Source organism: Aethina tumida, chromosome 7 (assembly GCF_024364675.1).
Source record: "Aethina tumida isolate Nest 87 chromosome 7, icAetTumi1.1, whole genome shotgun sequence".
Taxonomy (NCBI): Eukaryota; Metazoa; Arthropoda; class Insecta; order Coleoptera; family Nitidulidae; genus Aethina; species Aethina tumida.
Window position 1 is genome coordinate 10859976 of NC_065441.1, and position 15525 is coordinate 10875500.

The 15525-nt window shown below is 28.6% G+C and overlaps 4 protein-coding genes across 4 annotated transcripts; 1 reads left to right on the forward strand and 3 right to left on the reverse strand.

Moving 5' to 3' along the window:
• Positions 1–3868: 3868 nt before the first annotated feature.
• Positions 3869–4678, reverse strand: LOC109607078 (trafficking protein particle complex subunit 4). The gene is made up of 2 exons (XM_020023603.2): positions 4450–4678; positions 3869–4394 (listed from the first exon to the last, which is right to left on the reverse strand). Exons 1-2 carry the CDS (start codon positions 4622–4624, stop codon positions 3916–3918), a joined length of 654 nt encoding a protein of 217 aa, XP_019879162.1. The 5' UTR covers positions 4625–4678; the 3' UTR covers positions 3869–3915.
• Positions 4679–4680: 2 nt separating this feature from the next.
• On the forward strand, positions 4681–6051 carry LOC109599187 (transforming growth factor beta regulator 1). The gene is made up of 4 exons (XM_020015134.2): positions 4681–4835; positions 4931–5144; positions 5207–5498; positions 5555–6051. The coding sequence occupies exons 1-4, from the start codon at positions 4716–4718 to the stop codon at positions 5916–5918; spliced, it is 990 nt and encodes a 329-aa protein (XP_019870693.1). The 5' UTR covers positions 4681–4715; the 3' UTR covers positions 5919–6051.
• A 142-nt stretch (positions 6052–6193) lies between these two features.
• Positions 6194–8134, reverse strand: LOC109599186 (etoposide-induced protein 2.4 homolog). The gene is made up of 6 exons (XM_020015133.2): positions 8001–8134; positions 7785–7951; positions 7535–7733; positions 7039–7379; positions 6907–6981; positions 6194–6803 (listed from the first exon to the last, which is right to left on the reverse strand). Exons 1-6 carry the CDS (start codon positions 8010–8012, stop codon positions 6647–6649), a joined length of 951 nt encoding a protein of 316 aa, XP_019870692.1. The 5' UTR covers positions 8013–8134; the 3' UTR covers positions 6194–6646.
• A 479-nt stretch (positions 8135–8613) lies between these two features.
• On the reverse strand, positions 8614–13586 carry LOC109607075 (serine palmitoyltransferase 2). Its single transcript, XM_020023601.2, has 8 exons — positions 13422–13586; positions 13275–13322; positions 13189–13221; positions 11123–11451; positions 10700–11064; positions 10155–10486; positions 9838–10100; positions 8614–9773 (listed from the first exon to the last, which is right to left on the reverse strand). The coding sequence occupies exons 1-8, from the start codon at positions 13527–13529 to the stop codon at positions 9536–9538; spliced, it is 1716 nt and encodes a 571-aa protein (XP_019879160.2). The 5' UTR covers positions 13530–13586; the 3' UTR covers positions 8614–9535.
• Positions 13587–15525: the final 1939 nt, after the last annotated feature.

Here is a 15525-nt window from a genome sequence, read left to right on the forward strand (position 1 = left end):
TAAAATTGAAATTATGTATAAAAAACTATAAAAGTTAACCGTATGAACATTTTAATTAGATAATAATTCAAACAGCGGAGGTCAATAAAAACATGTTATCTAGCAAACATTTCTTAGAATTCAAAATTAGTCATTTTAAAGGCGCCAACATTTCGACGCCCAGCGTCATCTATTTATGCGGATGACATATTTAAAATGTAACGTTCGTTTACCTACTCTAATATGTGTGTCCTTATTGAAATTTCCCTTGAAAATTAGTAAATAGAGTTCTGAAAGTCAGATTAAAGTTGGCACGATACAGAAATAGTTTAAATAACTCGTGTTCATTGATACGTTGTTCTAAATTTAAGAAGGGAATGTTTTGTGTGTTTTAACCATTAAATTCGTTGATCTTGCATTTAATATATATTTCGTAATTATTACAACAAACTAATGGGGGTTGTAGACGGTAGACGGGTCAACTTAAGTAATTTTGTCTTTGTCCGTATCCGGAAATTTGGTGACATTTTTAGAACACTTCTAATATCAAAATTTACAATATGTTTACTAACTAAAAAATTTTTGCCATGTCTCTTGGAATTGATGATCATCTTAAATTTTATAAAGTCACGATTTTATTTGATATTTGTAAATGTAATCTGACATGATTAAATCTTCGTTAAAATATATTGTTTCGGCAAGTTCAAAGATTATTTATTCTACTGACCACCCATCTATTGAATACTCTAGGACAGCTTACGTATACCTACCATTCACACACATTCTAATTTACGTGTCACTTTTGCAGCAATTTCCAAGAAATTGAATCCGGTTTAAAAAGCCATTGAAATTTTGTTGATTATTTTTTCTACTTTCGATTGTGCTATACTTTTGACCACCAACAAAACATATCCACTAACATAAAGATAAGAAGGAATGTTAAAATATCTTTATTTTGCGAACTAGGTGGCAAAAAGTTTGCGGATGCTTTGGCGTGAATAATAATGTCCGACCACAAACATTTCGTTTTCATTGGCCTTCTTAAACCGTAAATTTGGAGGTCGTTAAAGGAATTTCACCTAATGATTTTATGGTTTTTAAACACTAACCAAAAGTAAATGCGAACTGTATAAAACAAATGAAGTTTAATAAGTGTCTTCAGTTATTAAACAATTAACTTTTCCCCTAATTTTCTCTATCATTTTAAAGACACAAATATAGGTATACTGTACTTCATTCATTCAAAAGTCAATAACATGTGTTGTTTACCATTTATGTACATATTAGCATGTCAAATACGTGCGAAAATAAATGCAGTTGCCAGGAGTTGTCAGAAATGCCACAGCTTCATTTTTCTTAGAATAATTTAAGTATTCGCTTGTAACAACACAACAACTTATTTGTTGATTATTATTCATTATGATAATGCATTAGAATTGAAGTAAGATCTAATTTTATAATTTTACATTTCTTATTAATAATAAAAATTGAGAATCTCATCTTTATCTTTCTTTGAAAAGAAAACAAATAATTTATTATCAACCTTTGGCATAATGCAAATATAGCAGATGTTGTGAAATGCATTTCGTTTAAAAATTTAAAATGTATTTTGAATTGATGTTTCTCAATCCTACCACAGTCTGACTAATGTAACGTTGTAATTAAATTTCGACCACCAATGTGCTTAGTATAAGTTTTGAAAGTAATTCTGAGAATCAAAAGTGAAACATTTCACCAGTTCCCGAGATATTGTAAATAAGATACAGAATAAATTATATTAAAAGAGACGATGTTAAAATAGAATGTCATGATTTAATTTGTGAAAAGATAATAACATAATATAAAATTATTCGATTTCTCATATGGCAATTTAAACAAAAAGAAAGCGTTATGAATATAGTAATTTATATTAATAATGTTAAAAAATAATTATCGAATATTTAATGCATGTAAGTTCTAATTACACAAAAGAAAACAACTTAACACCAGTCCCACATGTTATTCTCCGAAAGGAAGGAAGTATAATGTTAGATATTCAGTTATTTTCATTGAGTCACATGTTCAATAATAGTTTGATCGGTCCTGATATACATGTGTAAAATAAAATTTATGCAGGAAGTTTGCGGTTTCGTCTCGTTACGATGTAACATGATGAAAATTGGCGCCTTTTATTTTTGGCGCCCGACTTAGGTGTGGCATTCATATTTGACCCAAGTCAAATTAAACTCCGTAATTTAACAATAGGCCATCATAAAAAGGAGATCCCTTTTGATTACTGGTTTGAAAATCGATTATTTATCTTGGCATGTTTTTATTTTATATTCTTGGTTCGACCAACGTACAAACAATACAACTTCTAATAATAACTGTATTATATTAGGAACTCCATTATGGAGTTAAACGTTAATATTAATTTCAAGCTCTTTATCCAAACATTCTGATAATTTGGGAGTAATTTTTACAATGCACATGTGAATATTCAATGTCCCACATGACCTAAAAATAACGCAGTTTTTCAATGCAAAATAAGCACGTGGTGGGATTTTAAGTCTTCATTTTGTAACTTCTTAGAAATTCGGGACGATCAAGTTAACCACATTTATCACGTGTCCGACGCTCTAGGCTCTTTTAGATGTAGGGTACGATCTCGGATTGTATCTTACGAATCGTTTCAACTGAACAGTTTGGCCGATGCATGGGAAAATTCTTGAGCAGCTACTCATCCACCAATTACCATACATACTGTCCGCATTCCGAAACACCGGATTATCGCATCAATTATAGGGAACCTCCCCCACCCTATTGATCGTATAACATTTCGGTGCGAATTTCTGGAATGCAGTACCACTCATCTTGTTCGGCGGCACCGGCTGATCAGTGTCAGATACGCACCAAATATGGTGTGATCAAGTCTAGTTCATCATCTTTCGGATTTAAAGCAAATTATGTTATTTGATGTGTAGTTTATTAAATTTAATTTTTTTACAAATTATAACCATTTTATAATTAAATTGCATTAATTTAAATGGATGTCCTCTTAGTGTGTATATTTTTTCTCAATAATCATGTTACTAAACACAAGACAGTGTTAATAAATTTTTATTTATTTTCTATTAAAGAAGAATATAAAAAATAAGTTTGTATAGCCTTTTTTTATTTAAGTTTCGATATCTGTGCCCTGGTAACTGACCAACACCTATAACTTTAATCACAGATTCCCAATATTAAAAAAATATACTTCCGCCTCTCAAAAACGTGGAAGTTTTTCAACAAAATTAGCCAAAATTCCGTTTATTCACAATGCATGAGTATATGTATGGATCCACTTTAAAGATGTATTAGTCATTTACTCATTTAGGTGAGCCATTCCATTCATATAAATTGTTTACATGTACTAAAGCAATGTTACTACAAATTCAGCTTGATTCATTCATAGTTTTTTATCTCAGAAATTAATTTTCAACAGAATCTTACTCATTCATCATTTGATAGTAATTTCGATCTTAATTTCATTCTTGGAATACCATTGAGTCATCCGCGTTTTCACATCAGTAAACGCGGATCTTATATATAGGCAAAACAGATTACACATTACAAAATTTTATTTCCTATATTAATAACCAAATAAGAGATTTACTGAAATCAGTATATACGTTTATGTGTCAATCTTTGATAATAATACACTTATTATTTACATCATGTCTAATTTCAGAAATAATTAAAACAAGTAGTTACAAATGTATACATCGAAAAAAAATTGAATATATATAATTATCCTATAATTGATTTTCACTCTAACGTTAAGAAAAACTTTGAAGTTTACCATTAATTGAATAATTTAATAATTTTCTAACCTTTATCACACACAAATTTAAATAAAACCAAAATATTTGTTTAAATAATATATTTAATTAAAACATAAAGTTTATTATAAATTTAAATATTTGCTATCCCAGATTTTTCTAATTGTTCTATAATGCTCTTTAGATTCGTATCAAACAATTCACACCTTATAGGCATTTCCAAAGAATAAAAAGGATTTTTTAAAGCATAATCTGCATAAATTTCATAAATCTTTCTTAGTAAAATTTCAATTCCCGCCTGATGAGGATCTGCGACTATCATAATTTTAACGCCTGTCAAGGTCTGATAACAGTGTAAACGGAATGTATCAGCTTCTAGTACTTCAATGCCTGATGATTTAGGTTCTGGACTTAACTGACTGGCTATTGCAAACAAAGGATAAAACATACTGGCTAAGAAAATTTTGTCATTTGTAGTCATTTTAATTCTACCAAATTTAAGGCTTAAGGGATAATTATTTTTATTTTCAATGACTTCAAAAGCATCTCGACCATCATCCAACTGTCGACCAGTCACTGGAATTCCATTAATAGCATACAAAATGTGACCAACTACAACAATACAAAAGTTAAATTGAGAAAGTTAATAAAATCATGATAAATGTACCGTGTATTCCATCCCTTTGGCCAAATTCTACCACAATTCCATTATTTTTGTACTTCAATTTAATGTCCAATGGATATGAAAACGTTTTTTCACATTCTATTTTAGGAATATTGTTTTCGAGATTGAAAATTAACCCACCAGATTTAGAAACAATATAAATACCATAAAGGACCATCTCTATTTATTAAAAATATAGTACCCAACTGTCAACTTGACATTTACTGTCTAAAATTCATAACCTCAAACGCTCCTTATGTTTTGTAAATATGAGTAATTTATACGAAGAATATTTAAATAACTTTAGACAGAAAAATGCAGATCGTGCTCCAAGTAGATACAAGAAAAAGTTAATGTATATAAAGCAGCTAATTCGTGAATATGTTCATGTAAGAATTTATTGCGTTAAACTACAATGTTTCTAAATTAACAACTTGTCTGAAAGCACCAATGTATCAGTGTGATTTACAACGTCTAATTGCAGGAAAATGCAGCCTTGGTCGACGAGTTAGAGGAAGTGCAGACTAAAATATTAATGAGGAAGGAGGAGAGGAAGTTCTTATTGAGAAAACTCTGTGAATATGAACCACAAATTTTACAAGAAGTTCAAAATGCTGCTGCAAAAATCTCTGGATCAAACCATGTTCCTCCAGTAGAGAATTCTAAGAAAACCAAAAGGAAACATTCAGATTCACATGGTATGGTTTAAAATAATGGTTGAAGTCATCCATTGTTTATACTGAATTAATTAAAATTTCAGAGAGGAGATCATCATCCTCAAAACCTCGCAAATCAGTTTCTTCTAAAGGCCGTAAAAAAATTGTTCAACCAATACCAGTAGATAACACAGGAAGACCAATATTTCCGATAGAATTGGGACAATTAACAATTCATTCTTTGGGAGAAGTCATTACAGATCGTTCAGAATTTCACTGTGAAGATGCAATATTCCCTGTTGGTTTTGTGTCTACAAGAATATATGGTAGTTTGAAAGATCCTAATGTAAAATGTATCTATACTTGTAAGATATCAGATATTAATGATTTACCCAGGTGAGCATAACATTATTTTAATAATATCAGATAAATAATGAATGTGTTTTTTGTAGATTTGAAATTGCAGCAGATGATGGCTGCTCCCCAATTGTAGGAGACACTCCAGATGTGTGTCACTCTCTACTTCTACAGAAGATTAATGATGCACTTTCCTTAAATGTAGTTAGTACTAGACCAAGAGGAAACGATTTCTTTGGATTGACTCATCCCACTGTTCTCAATTTAATTCAAAATTCACCTGGAACCAGAAAATGCACTTACTACAAGTGGAGCAAATTTGAAGTATCAAAGTCTGGAGATCCACATCCCGAATTTAACGATGCTGGCTTGAATTATGAGCATCTACAAAGAAGTATTAGTTTTTTTAAATATAAGATGGCACCAGATATATTACAGAAGCCTGAACATTTTGCTTAAATTTTATTAATAAATATTCTACTTAAAATTGCGAAAACTGTCAACTAAATACAATAAAATAATTATAAAAAATTAAAATCTATTCATATTTTAATAATGATATAAAAAGCTAAAATATGTTGAAATTGAAAATTGGTTTTGGTATTCTTGAATAGAAACTGGTAATTACAAAAACGTAACGTGAATCTTTGGAGTGTTCTTACCTAACCAACAATCGTCAATCATTTTTCAATATATATACAAAGTGTTATCCGAAAAATAAAACAACAATAATGTAAATATCAGTCCTTTAATGCCATTATGTAAAAATGTTTACAATTTCTGGAATTAATATCACCGCCTCATCACAAATGTTTTATACATGCAAGGTCACAAAAATTACAATGTCTTATTTAATTTTAAACTATTGATAGAAATACACATAATTAAATATTACGAATATCTGCACATACAGAAAATATAGGCCCATATAAAAGCTATCAAATTATCTATAATAAATAACAAGTCGCTTATAAGATCAGTCATTTATTACCTTAAGTACAAATATGTACAAAATAATTAAAATTATATAACTTTGTATAATATGAAAAATGATATACATATATATTTATGTACAGACAAATACCTATATTTTGCTAAACTAACCAATATATGATTAGATGTAAATTTTGTTCATTGATAGAAAATAAATTTGTCAATATTTAAAATTATCTAATATTTTTAAAAAATCACCTCCTACTGTGCATTCTGCTTGAAGCTCTGCTAGGAGTGGAAGGAACACTTCTTGGAGGAAGATATGCAGGAGTGTTACTTTGTCCCAAGCCACATTTGAATATTGTGTTTGATATTTGTATCACAGGTGCAAAGAAATGAAGTGAAAATTGGCTGAAATGAAAACTGAGGTAAGTGTCTAGATCTCTCTTATCTTATATTCTTTATAGTCAAAAACTAATTAAAAACTTCAAGGAAAAAATAAAAAATACATTACCTTGAATTTATTTCTGGATCTGATGCTGTAGCACTAACAATAAAAAATGGAAAGAGCACAGCAAAAATTCCACCACTAAAAATGAAACAGTTAGATTACATAAGTTAATACTTATGTTAAACTTATACCAACCTTATCAGCCAAGAATCAGTCAATTGAGTAAAAACCGCCTGCGGTAAACCAAATCCAATGAAGTATGGCCAGTTATCTTCAATAAAGCACAATCTCCTGTGCAATTCCCATCCCATATTACACCATTTATATTCAAATGAGTACAAAGCATACAACATACACATTTGTATCATAGAAAGTATTGATCCAACATATTCAATTGGTAAATAATTTGTGATGGATGCCTGAACTAGAAAAAGTGTTTGGATTACAACACTAAATAATGAATCAGCAATTAGTGTGCTGAATTTTATTTGTTTTGGTCTTCCTTTCAAATGTGTGTATGCCTCATCAGCTATATCCTAAAAATGGTAAAAAGTGAGTGTGTAGAATCATTTCAAATAGAACACAAATAATTTTGTTCAAACAGATTCTTTAAAATATGTTTGTATTAACAAGAAATAATTTTATGTCAAAACAATTCATTTTGCATATATTAATTTAAAGTAAATCATACCTGGAACCAGACAATGTTGATTACTTTGCAAATAATATACAGTGGTACATTATACACAACATTAACTAGTATTCTGGGCACAGATGCATATGAGTAAGAAAATAATGCCCAAATTGCATATTCAAAAAATAGGACACTTGAAAGAAATAGCAGTCCATTCAAAACACCACATTTGGTTGCTCTAAATAATAGAGAATTCCTAAAATATGCAAATTAGTAAATTAAAGTGCTATATATTTCCATATCTTACTCATTTTTGTCCTCCCGGACTGGAGTGTTAGTAGATCTTTGTCTAATTAATACATTTCTTCCAGGTGATGTTCCCCTTCTTAAATTAATTTCTTTATTCAGCTTAAAGATTTTTATCATACCACTTAAGCTGTCACATATTCCTTTTGAAAACGCATATAGTATATTCTAAAATTAATAAATATAATAGAGTAAAAAAGGTTAATTATTCACATACCTTGACCTCCATATTATTTAGTCCTTTTATTTAGGTTTTATTATTAAGAAACGAATAATTTTGAAACTACTGCAAACTATTAGTTTTCATTGTTATGAACTTAAAAATATTTGGGAATCATTTGTTACGTCAAAATTATCACTACATCAAATTTTCGTAGGTTCAAATACTCACGTTTCAGCGAATCGGTTTTAAAAAAAATATTTATATATAAATTAAATAAACGAAGTAAATACTAAAACGGTATTTTCTTTTTAGTTTACTTTTATTAAAAGAATATTTAATTTGGTATTATATATATTTACTAGTATATTTTACAGAATATTTTTTGTATTTGTTTGTTTGTGATCCGTTGGAAAGTGTTCTACGAATGGTATATTTTAATTTAGTTTAAATCAATTAAAATTAACCCAAATTCCCTTTTGTGTGTAACATATTACGACTTAATTTTTTTAACTGATTAAAATCATGGTAAAATGGGAAATGAACCTAGTGAATGATTTTATTCAGATTTATATTTTGCACAGAGAACCAAAATGTTCTGAAGGAATGTCTGCAGGTTTTTATTTAAATATACATTATACACAGGTTGCATATTTATCAAAAAGTCAAATTAAAATATACATAATATTTTATTAACAACATCTAGCAAAATATAATAAATCAAATGTACAAAGCTGATAAATTGAAGTTATTTTTGAGATATATAAAATACTTCCAAGCTTATATAGTGTTTGATATTGATTGTAAAAGAAATAATTAGTTCGTATATATTCTCTAACAACGTCAACAATTTGACAATATATCTAAGAAAACAATCAAAATATCCACTATTTTAAATTTGGCTATTTTTACCAATACATCTCAGGTTTTCTCAGATATTAAAATACTAAAAGGTCTAAGCATTAACATTCTAATAAATAAAATAGTAATGATAAAATTCACGTTTTAAAAATAAGCCATATATAGAAAAAAGTAAATAAGTTTAATACTATATTCTTATGTTTAATCTTTATGGAAAGATTAGTTGAAAGTAGCCAAATTTTAAAATATTGTAAAAATAAATATACCAAGAAACAAAACTATATAGTAAATTGGTATTGAAAAACAAGTAAATAATTGACAATTAAAATACTGGTACATAATATAATAAATAAACAGATCATATTACCTGTATCTAAAACTGGGAAATATAAAAGTCATAAAATAATACTTTACAAATAAGGTTCAAGAGCATCAATCTTATGTATAATGTAGAACAGAACAAATACATAGTCTTTTAAGGCAAATAAATATTATATTTTTAAATTAGTAATGTAAGTAGTGATTTTAAAAAAATAGCTTCGATGATATGTTTTCACGTACGTAAAACGAATGTCTCGAGTACAAAAAATACACTCTCTAGACGATTTCTCTACTTGTGCATGTTATAAACCTAAAACTGAATATTTGGTTTAAGGAACTATTTGGTACACAATAAGTAAGACGAAATTTAAAAGTACTGAAATATTTGCTAGAGAACAGAGCGTTTGATTTTAGTCGTAGACTTTGATTTTTTCGTAATCTATTGGTGTTAGATTCTTGGACTTCCTAGAGTACTTGAGCCCCAGTTCGTCTGCCACTTCGTCAATGACATCCAATGCGTAATCAAGTTGTTCCTTAGTGTGTCCTGCTGAAAGACAGATTCTAATTCTTCCTTCATACAACGGAGTGGCTGGATAACCGACACCCACAGTAGCGATCTTCTCTTTCACCAGTGTACGCACCATTGCACTGTAAAAATACATTTACCATAAATTTAGTCAATGTAGAATTTTATGTGGTGTTATTTACTTACGCTATTTTAGAATATAAATAGACTAATATAGGCACAACTGGGGAGTCTTCGTTGCCGTGTACGATAACACCTATTTGCTCAAGACGCATACGGAAATATCTCGTATTACGAGCCAAAGTTTCTATTCTCCTACGACCCTCATTTGTACCATCACGTCCCATGAGAATCTTTAAAACGCTAATGATCTGTGCGGCCAAAGCTGGCGGCATCGCCCACGCATGTTCAGATGCGTAGCTTTTTTTTCTTAAGAAGGTGATTAACTCCTAGAACACATAATAATGATGTAACATAAATTAATGGTAGACAGTGACGTTTACCTTCGAACCAGCGATGTATCCGCCGGCAGAACCGAAGCTCTTGGTGAAGGTTCCCATGAGGATGTCAATATCCTTGGGATCACAGCCAAAATAGTCCACAACACCTTTTCCATTTTTACCCATTGCACCAATGCTGTGGGCTTCATCCAGGTACAAGTAGGCTTTGTACTTTTTTTTAAGGGCAATGATTTCAGGCAATTTCACTATTGTTCCTTCCATGCTGTAAACGCCCTCGACAATTATGACAATCTTTTTCCATGGTTTGTATTCCCCCTTTCGATCTTGGCCATAGTAGATGGATTCCTGGAGGATTTGCTCTAAATCCTTTACATCTGAAGAAGAAATATTACTAAATATTAATTACAAGATCAATCATTTTTGATGTAAAAAGTATGTCACAATTTATCCAATGATAACTAACATATACTGTTTCGTATTTCATGCCAAATAGGCAAAATCTGAATATAAGACCAAAATTAAATTTTAAGATACACCTGTTTTTTTGATTTTTGTAAAAGTACTGTTATATTAATATTAAAACTTACCATTGTGTTTGAAAACTCTAACAACACTCCCTCGTACTTTAATTCCAACAATAATGCTGGCATGATTTTTTTCATCACTGATAATCAAGGTTCCGGGTGTTATGAAGGTGGGAAGATTGAGGGTGTTGGTGGCGTAGCCCATACCGAAAGTAATGGCGTCCTCAACACCCAAAAACTCAGCAGTAAGTTGCTCAAGTTCGTTGTGCAAGGGACACGTACCATATCTTTGTCTTGTACCACCTGTTGTAACTCCATATTTATAAATCGATTCGATTGCCGCTTCGGCACATGGACCCGACGATTCGGCGAAGCCTAAGTAATTGTACGAAGCGAGATTAAGGCAATTGATTTTTTCTCCCGTGAATCTGTACCAACATTCAATATTAAAACAACAAAATGTGTAAATGTGAAACGTTTACATACTCGAATGTCCACCCGCAATCCTTGGTGACCCTCTCCTTAAGCACCACTTGTGAACCAGGCACACTAGAGATGGGATAGTTCCAACAGTCCCGAATCCGTCTGTACACGTATCTCGAATAAAATGCGGCGAATCTGTCTATTAAAGGTGGATAGCCGTCGCGGTTCTTTTCCTTGACTAGTTTAGGAGGGAAAAGGGCTTGACTGAGATAGCCGAGAAACATGAGGATGTAAAAACTAATCTGGGTGAGGGCGTATGTTATCAAGGTTGGCGGTTCGAAGGACTCGCGCATTATGCGATTCTTTTCTACTGCGCCACTTCGAAGATATCCCTAAAAAATTAATAAACCTCATTGTTTTCGGGTAATATTGGTTCCTTCAAAATTAAATTAAATATGATAATAAATTCACAATAGAGAAGGCCAAATTCTAAAACTTACTGTTAGTATCGTGATTCCCTATATGTTCTGTATTATAAAGAATACTTTTTCATTAATATGAAAAACTTGGTTGAAATTATATTTCATTACATTCATTTTATGAACAGAAATTTTGTAAACATAAAATAATTTGTTGAAAAAAACTTAAATAAATAGATAAATAATTTAAATTAAATGCTTCAAAATACCTTTAAAAAATTGCAACAACGACCCTTTTTAATTTAATAATTTGAATTTGTATCCAATATTGTATATTACGATCGTTATAAGGGATTATTTAAGATCAGTTCACACATGAAGTATTTTTTTAACTGATTAAATAACAGAAACAAATATTGGATAACATCAGAGATTATTTAATGAACATTTTTTTACTCAGGTGATACATGTATGGAATTGAGAGATCATATCCTAGATAAGATTAAAGCAAATAAATCGAAATGTTTTTCCAAGAATTCATTCATGTAAGCCAATGTTTCACACATTGGATAATTTAATGTGTATTACACATGCCAAGAGTATTAAAAATATCCGTAAAATTTTATTGCAATATCAGTTTTTAAATTTATTCTACAATGACCTTCAATTGGAATATAAACTACAATGTTATATTCAGTTATCAGTTTTGTTACTTGAAACTTGAATATTTCTGTTTGATATATTTATTATATTTTAATGTGTACTAGAAAATATCAAAATTATTTGGAGAGAATCTAACTAAATTAAATATAATAATTTTAAACATTTTTTAATAACAAATAGAAACAGTATACCTGTATATTTCAAATGACAAGTGTGACTGAATTGCTCGTTATTTGAAGTCGTTTTATGTAAACGAAAATTTGTTTACTTTACTTTTGTATCTGTACTAGGAAAGTATGATAATAGATAAATATTCTTTTAAAAGTGCAAATCAAACAATTAGAAGAAATAATATAGGTAAAGCCAATTCATTTTGAGTACAAGTCATAAATATTAATTTAATTATTATAGTGTTTATTAAAGTATTTGGATAAGAACCAACAACACATAGTGCACTCAATTTTTCATTTGAGAACAACCTTGTCATTAATTTTATAATACATTAGATTGCAAATTAGATTTTAAATTCCACGTTAAAATTCGATGTCGCTTCTTAAATTTGAAATTATGTAATTTAAGATCTCTATTATATAATTTTCTTTATATGTAACAAAATTGAAAATGTTTATAAATATACATAATTGTTATGCTAGGAAAAACACTGTGCACAACCATTTTTCCAGTACAAATACTTACTTTATGAAAAAATAAACTGTAATTAGTTTTATTCTAGTAAAACCCTTTAGCTAAAGATACATAAAACTGTTGTTCATTAGGCTATGAACACTTCAATAAAAATAAAATTTTATTGACAATTACTTGAAATTATACAACTGACTTTAAACATTATAAAGTTTTGTTTCTTTTACGCATACATACCCATACACATGTGTTTGATCATTATGAATAATCAATTGACAATAATGTCTTGTTAATTTAAATTTATTTGGCCTTATTTAAACTAGCATACTCTTTTATCACAGGGATATTATAAAATTCAAAATTCTGAGAAAATTTTATCTAAATTGGAAATAATATATGACTCACATTCTGAAGTGCACCCTCTTCATCAGAGGAACCCTAAAATTTCAATGATTAGTATAACACTACTACAATGTTTTTAAAATAAATACCAATACATGTCCCACTCCTTTTGTGAATCCATTTGCGTTTTTAAGGGACTGAAAGACGAAAAAACATGAAAACAATCCAGTTTACAATCAAATACTGCTGTCATTAAAAACAGTTTTGCCGCAGTGAGGAAGTTTGTAGTAACCTACTTTGTTTGCCTTAAGTTTCGATGGATCGATTCCATTTTTCGAGATATCCACTTTATTTATTACTTCAGTCACACAGTCACCTACACCCTGCCTCATTCTTATGGACATTCTATTCACAAAACATCAAATTCTAAATTCACTGAACATTCGTACTTAACCTATATTATGGCGCATGCGGCATTGCAGTACTAGATTGATTTCTGTTGGTTGCTTGCAGTCGCATGATGCTGTGTTGTCAGATTCTTTTATAATTCCCAATTTTTCTTAACAACTGGGACATTTTTACAATAATTTATTTAGTTCAGTAACATTTTTTGGATGTAGAGGTTTATAATAATTGTAACTGATGTTATGATTAGAGTTTAATATTATTATTATACAGATTGCCACAGAATTAAAATCTATGTTCAAGAATATATAAACAACTGGCAACAGGCTTAACCTTGAAAGTAAGCCGGTATTTTCAATTCGGAAAAATTAATTGTTGTGAAACATTTTAAATCTTTATCACGAAATAGTGATAAAAATGCATTGTCTAAAATACAAAATTAATTGTTCTTATAGTGTAGTCTTTATGGCTTGCGATATGTTATCCAAATTTGAATGCAAATTCAGCGGATGGCATATCTAATGAATGAGTCATTTGAAATTCATATGATTGGGTGAGCAGCGCAGTATTTTGGGGAAACACTAATGTAGACGGTTAGTTTTCTTAGGCGTCCCGTACGACGTGATATAGGGTTGAAATTAAAATATATTTCTTATAAATATCTTTGATTTTTTCACATGTACGGTAGGCCTGTAAAAGTATTCTTGTTTACAATTCCTTTGTATTTTTTTAAATCTGTATTATTAAAAATTTATCAAATTTGGCAACTAAGGAGCAAATTTTTGTATACCTTTTACACAAAGTAAATGTAATAACAAAAATCTTTTGTATTAAATCTATATGAAAAAAATTAATTAACGTATTTAATTTTTAATTAAACTGATATTACTAATTTAATATAATAATTTTAATTATAACATTACCTCTACAAAAAAGTTATATTTTGTACGGTATTTATATTATTTTATTATTTATATATTATATTCAATGAACATTAGTAAATTCTATTCTTATTGTATGTTATTTTATCATTAAATTTAATAATATTTTTGCGTTTGTATAAATTGAATATTATTGACATTGTTGAAATATAGAGGATATACATAAAACTAATTCAGCAAATCAAAATAATATAATACTTAAAATATTTATAAAACTTCATGTTATTATAATATAATAATTTTAAATGTAATATAGGAACTAATATAGAAATAAAAAATGTTATTATGATTTTTAAAAATTAACAAACTTGAGTTGCACATGTAAAAAATATAAAAATAATCTCGAAAATTTAAAAAAATAGAAAAAATTTGCAACTCTAAGTAAAAATTTAAAACGATTCCAAAAATACATGATAGTACGTTATTGTTTGTTCAACAAATTTAAAATAATTTGGTGTACGTGAACAATTTTTTGTCAATATATAAGTATAAGATAAGTTGGCTAAAAATAATACTAATAATTATTACGCAATTTAAGTGACTTTCTTTAATTGCTTTTATAGTGTTCAATCCCAAAATATACATATACTTTTATTTTAATTTGGAAACATTTAAAAAACATTTTATAATTTATAGTTTTTAAGTAAGTTTTCAGTTAAAAACTTTATATAAGTGAAATTCATTTTTTTTATTTTAAGACCAACTTTAAAATTTTTAACACATATTATTATGTTTATTAGTTGAAATATTCAATTAGAAAATTTCCAAAGTTATTTAAAAAAGATAATATCTAAATCTAATTTTAATAATTTAGAATTTATTTTATCACTTTCAAGAAATTTAAGATTTATTTGTTTTAAATTACTTCTAATAGATTCTCAGATTAAGATCTGAAAAATAAATATTCAGAGGCAGAAATATAAAAAAATATACATATTTCGTTTATTAATTTTTATAACATTTAAAAACATAAAAGTCTATTCATCATAAATAAAATATCGAATTTAAAGAATTATCCTTTTAATATTTGTTAGAATATAATAAATTATTCTTT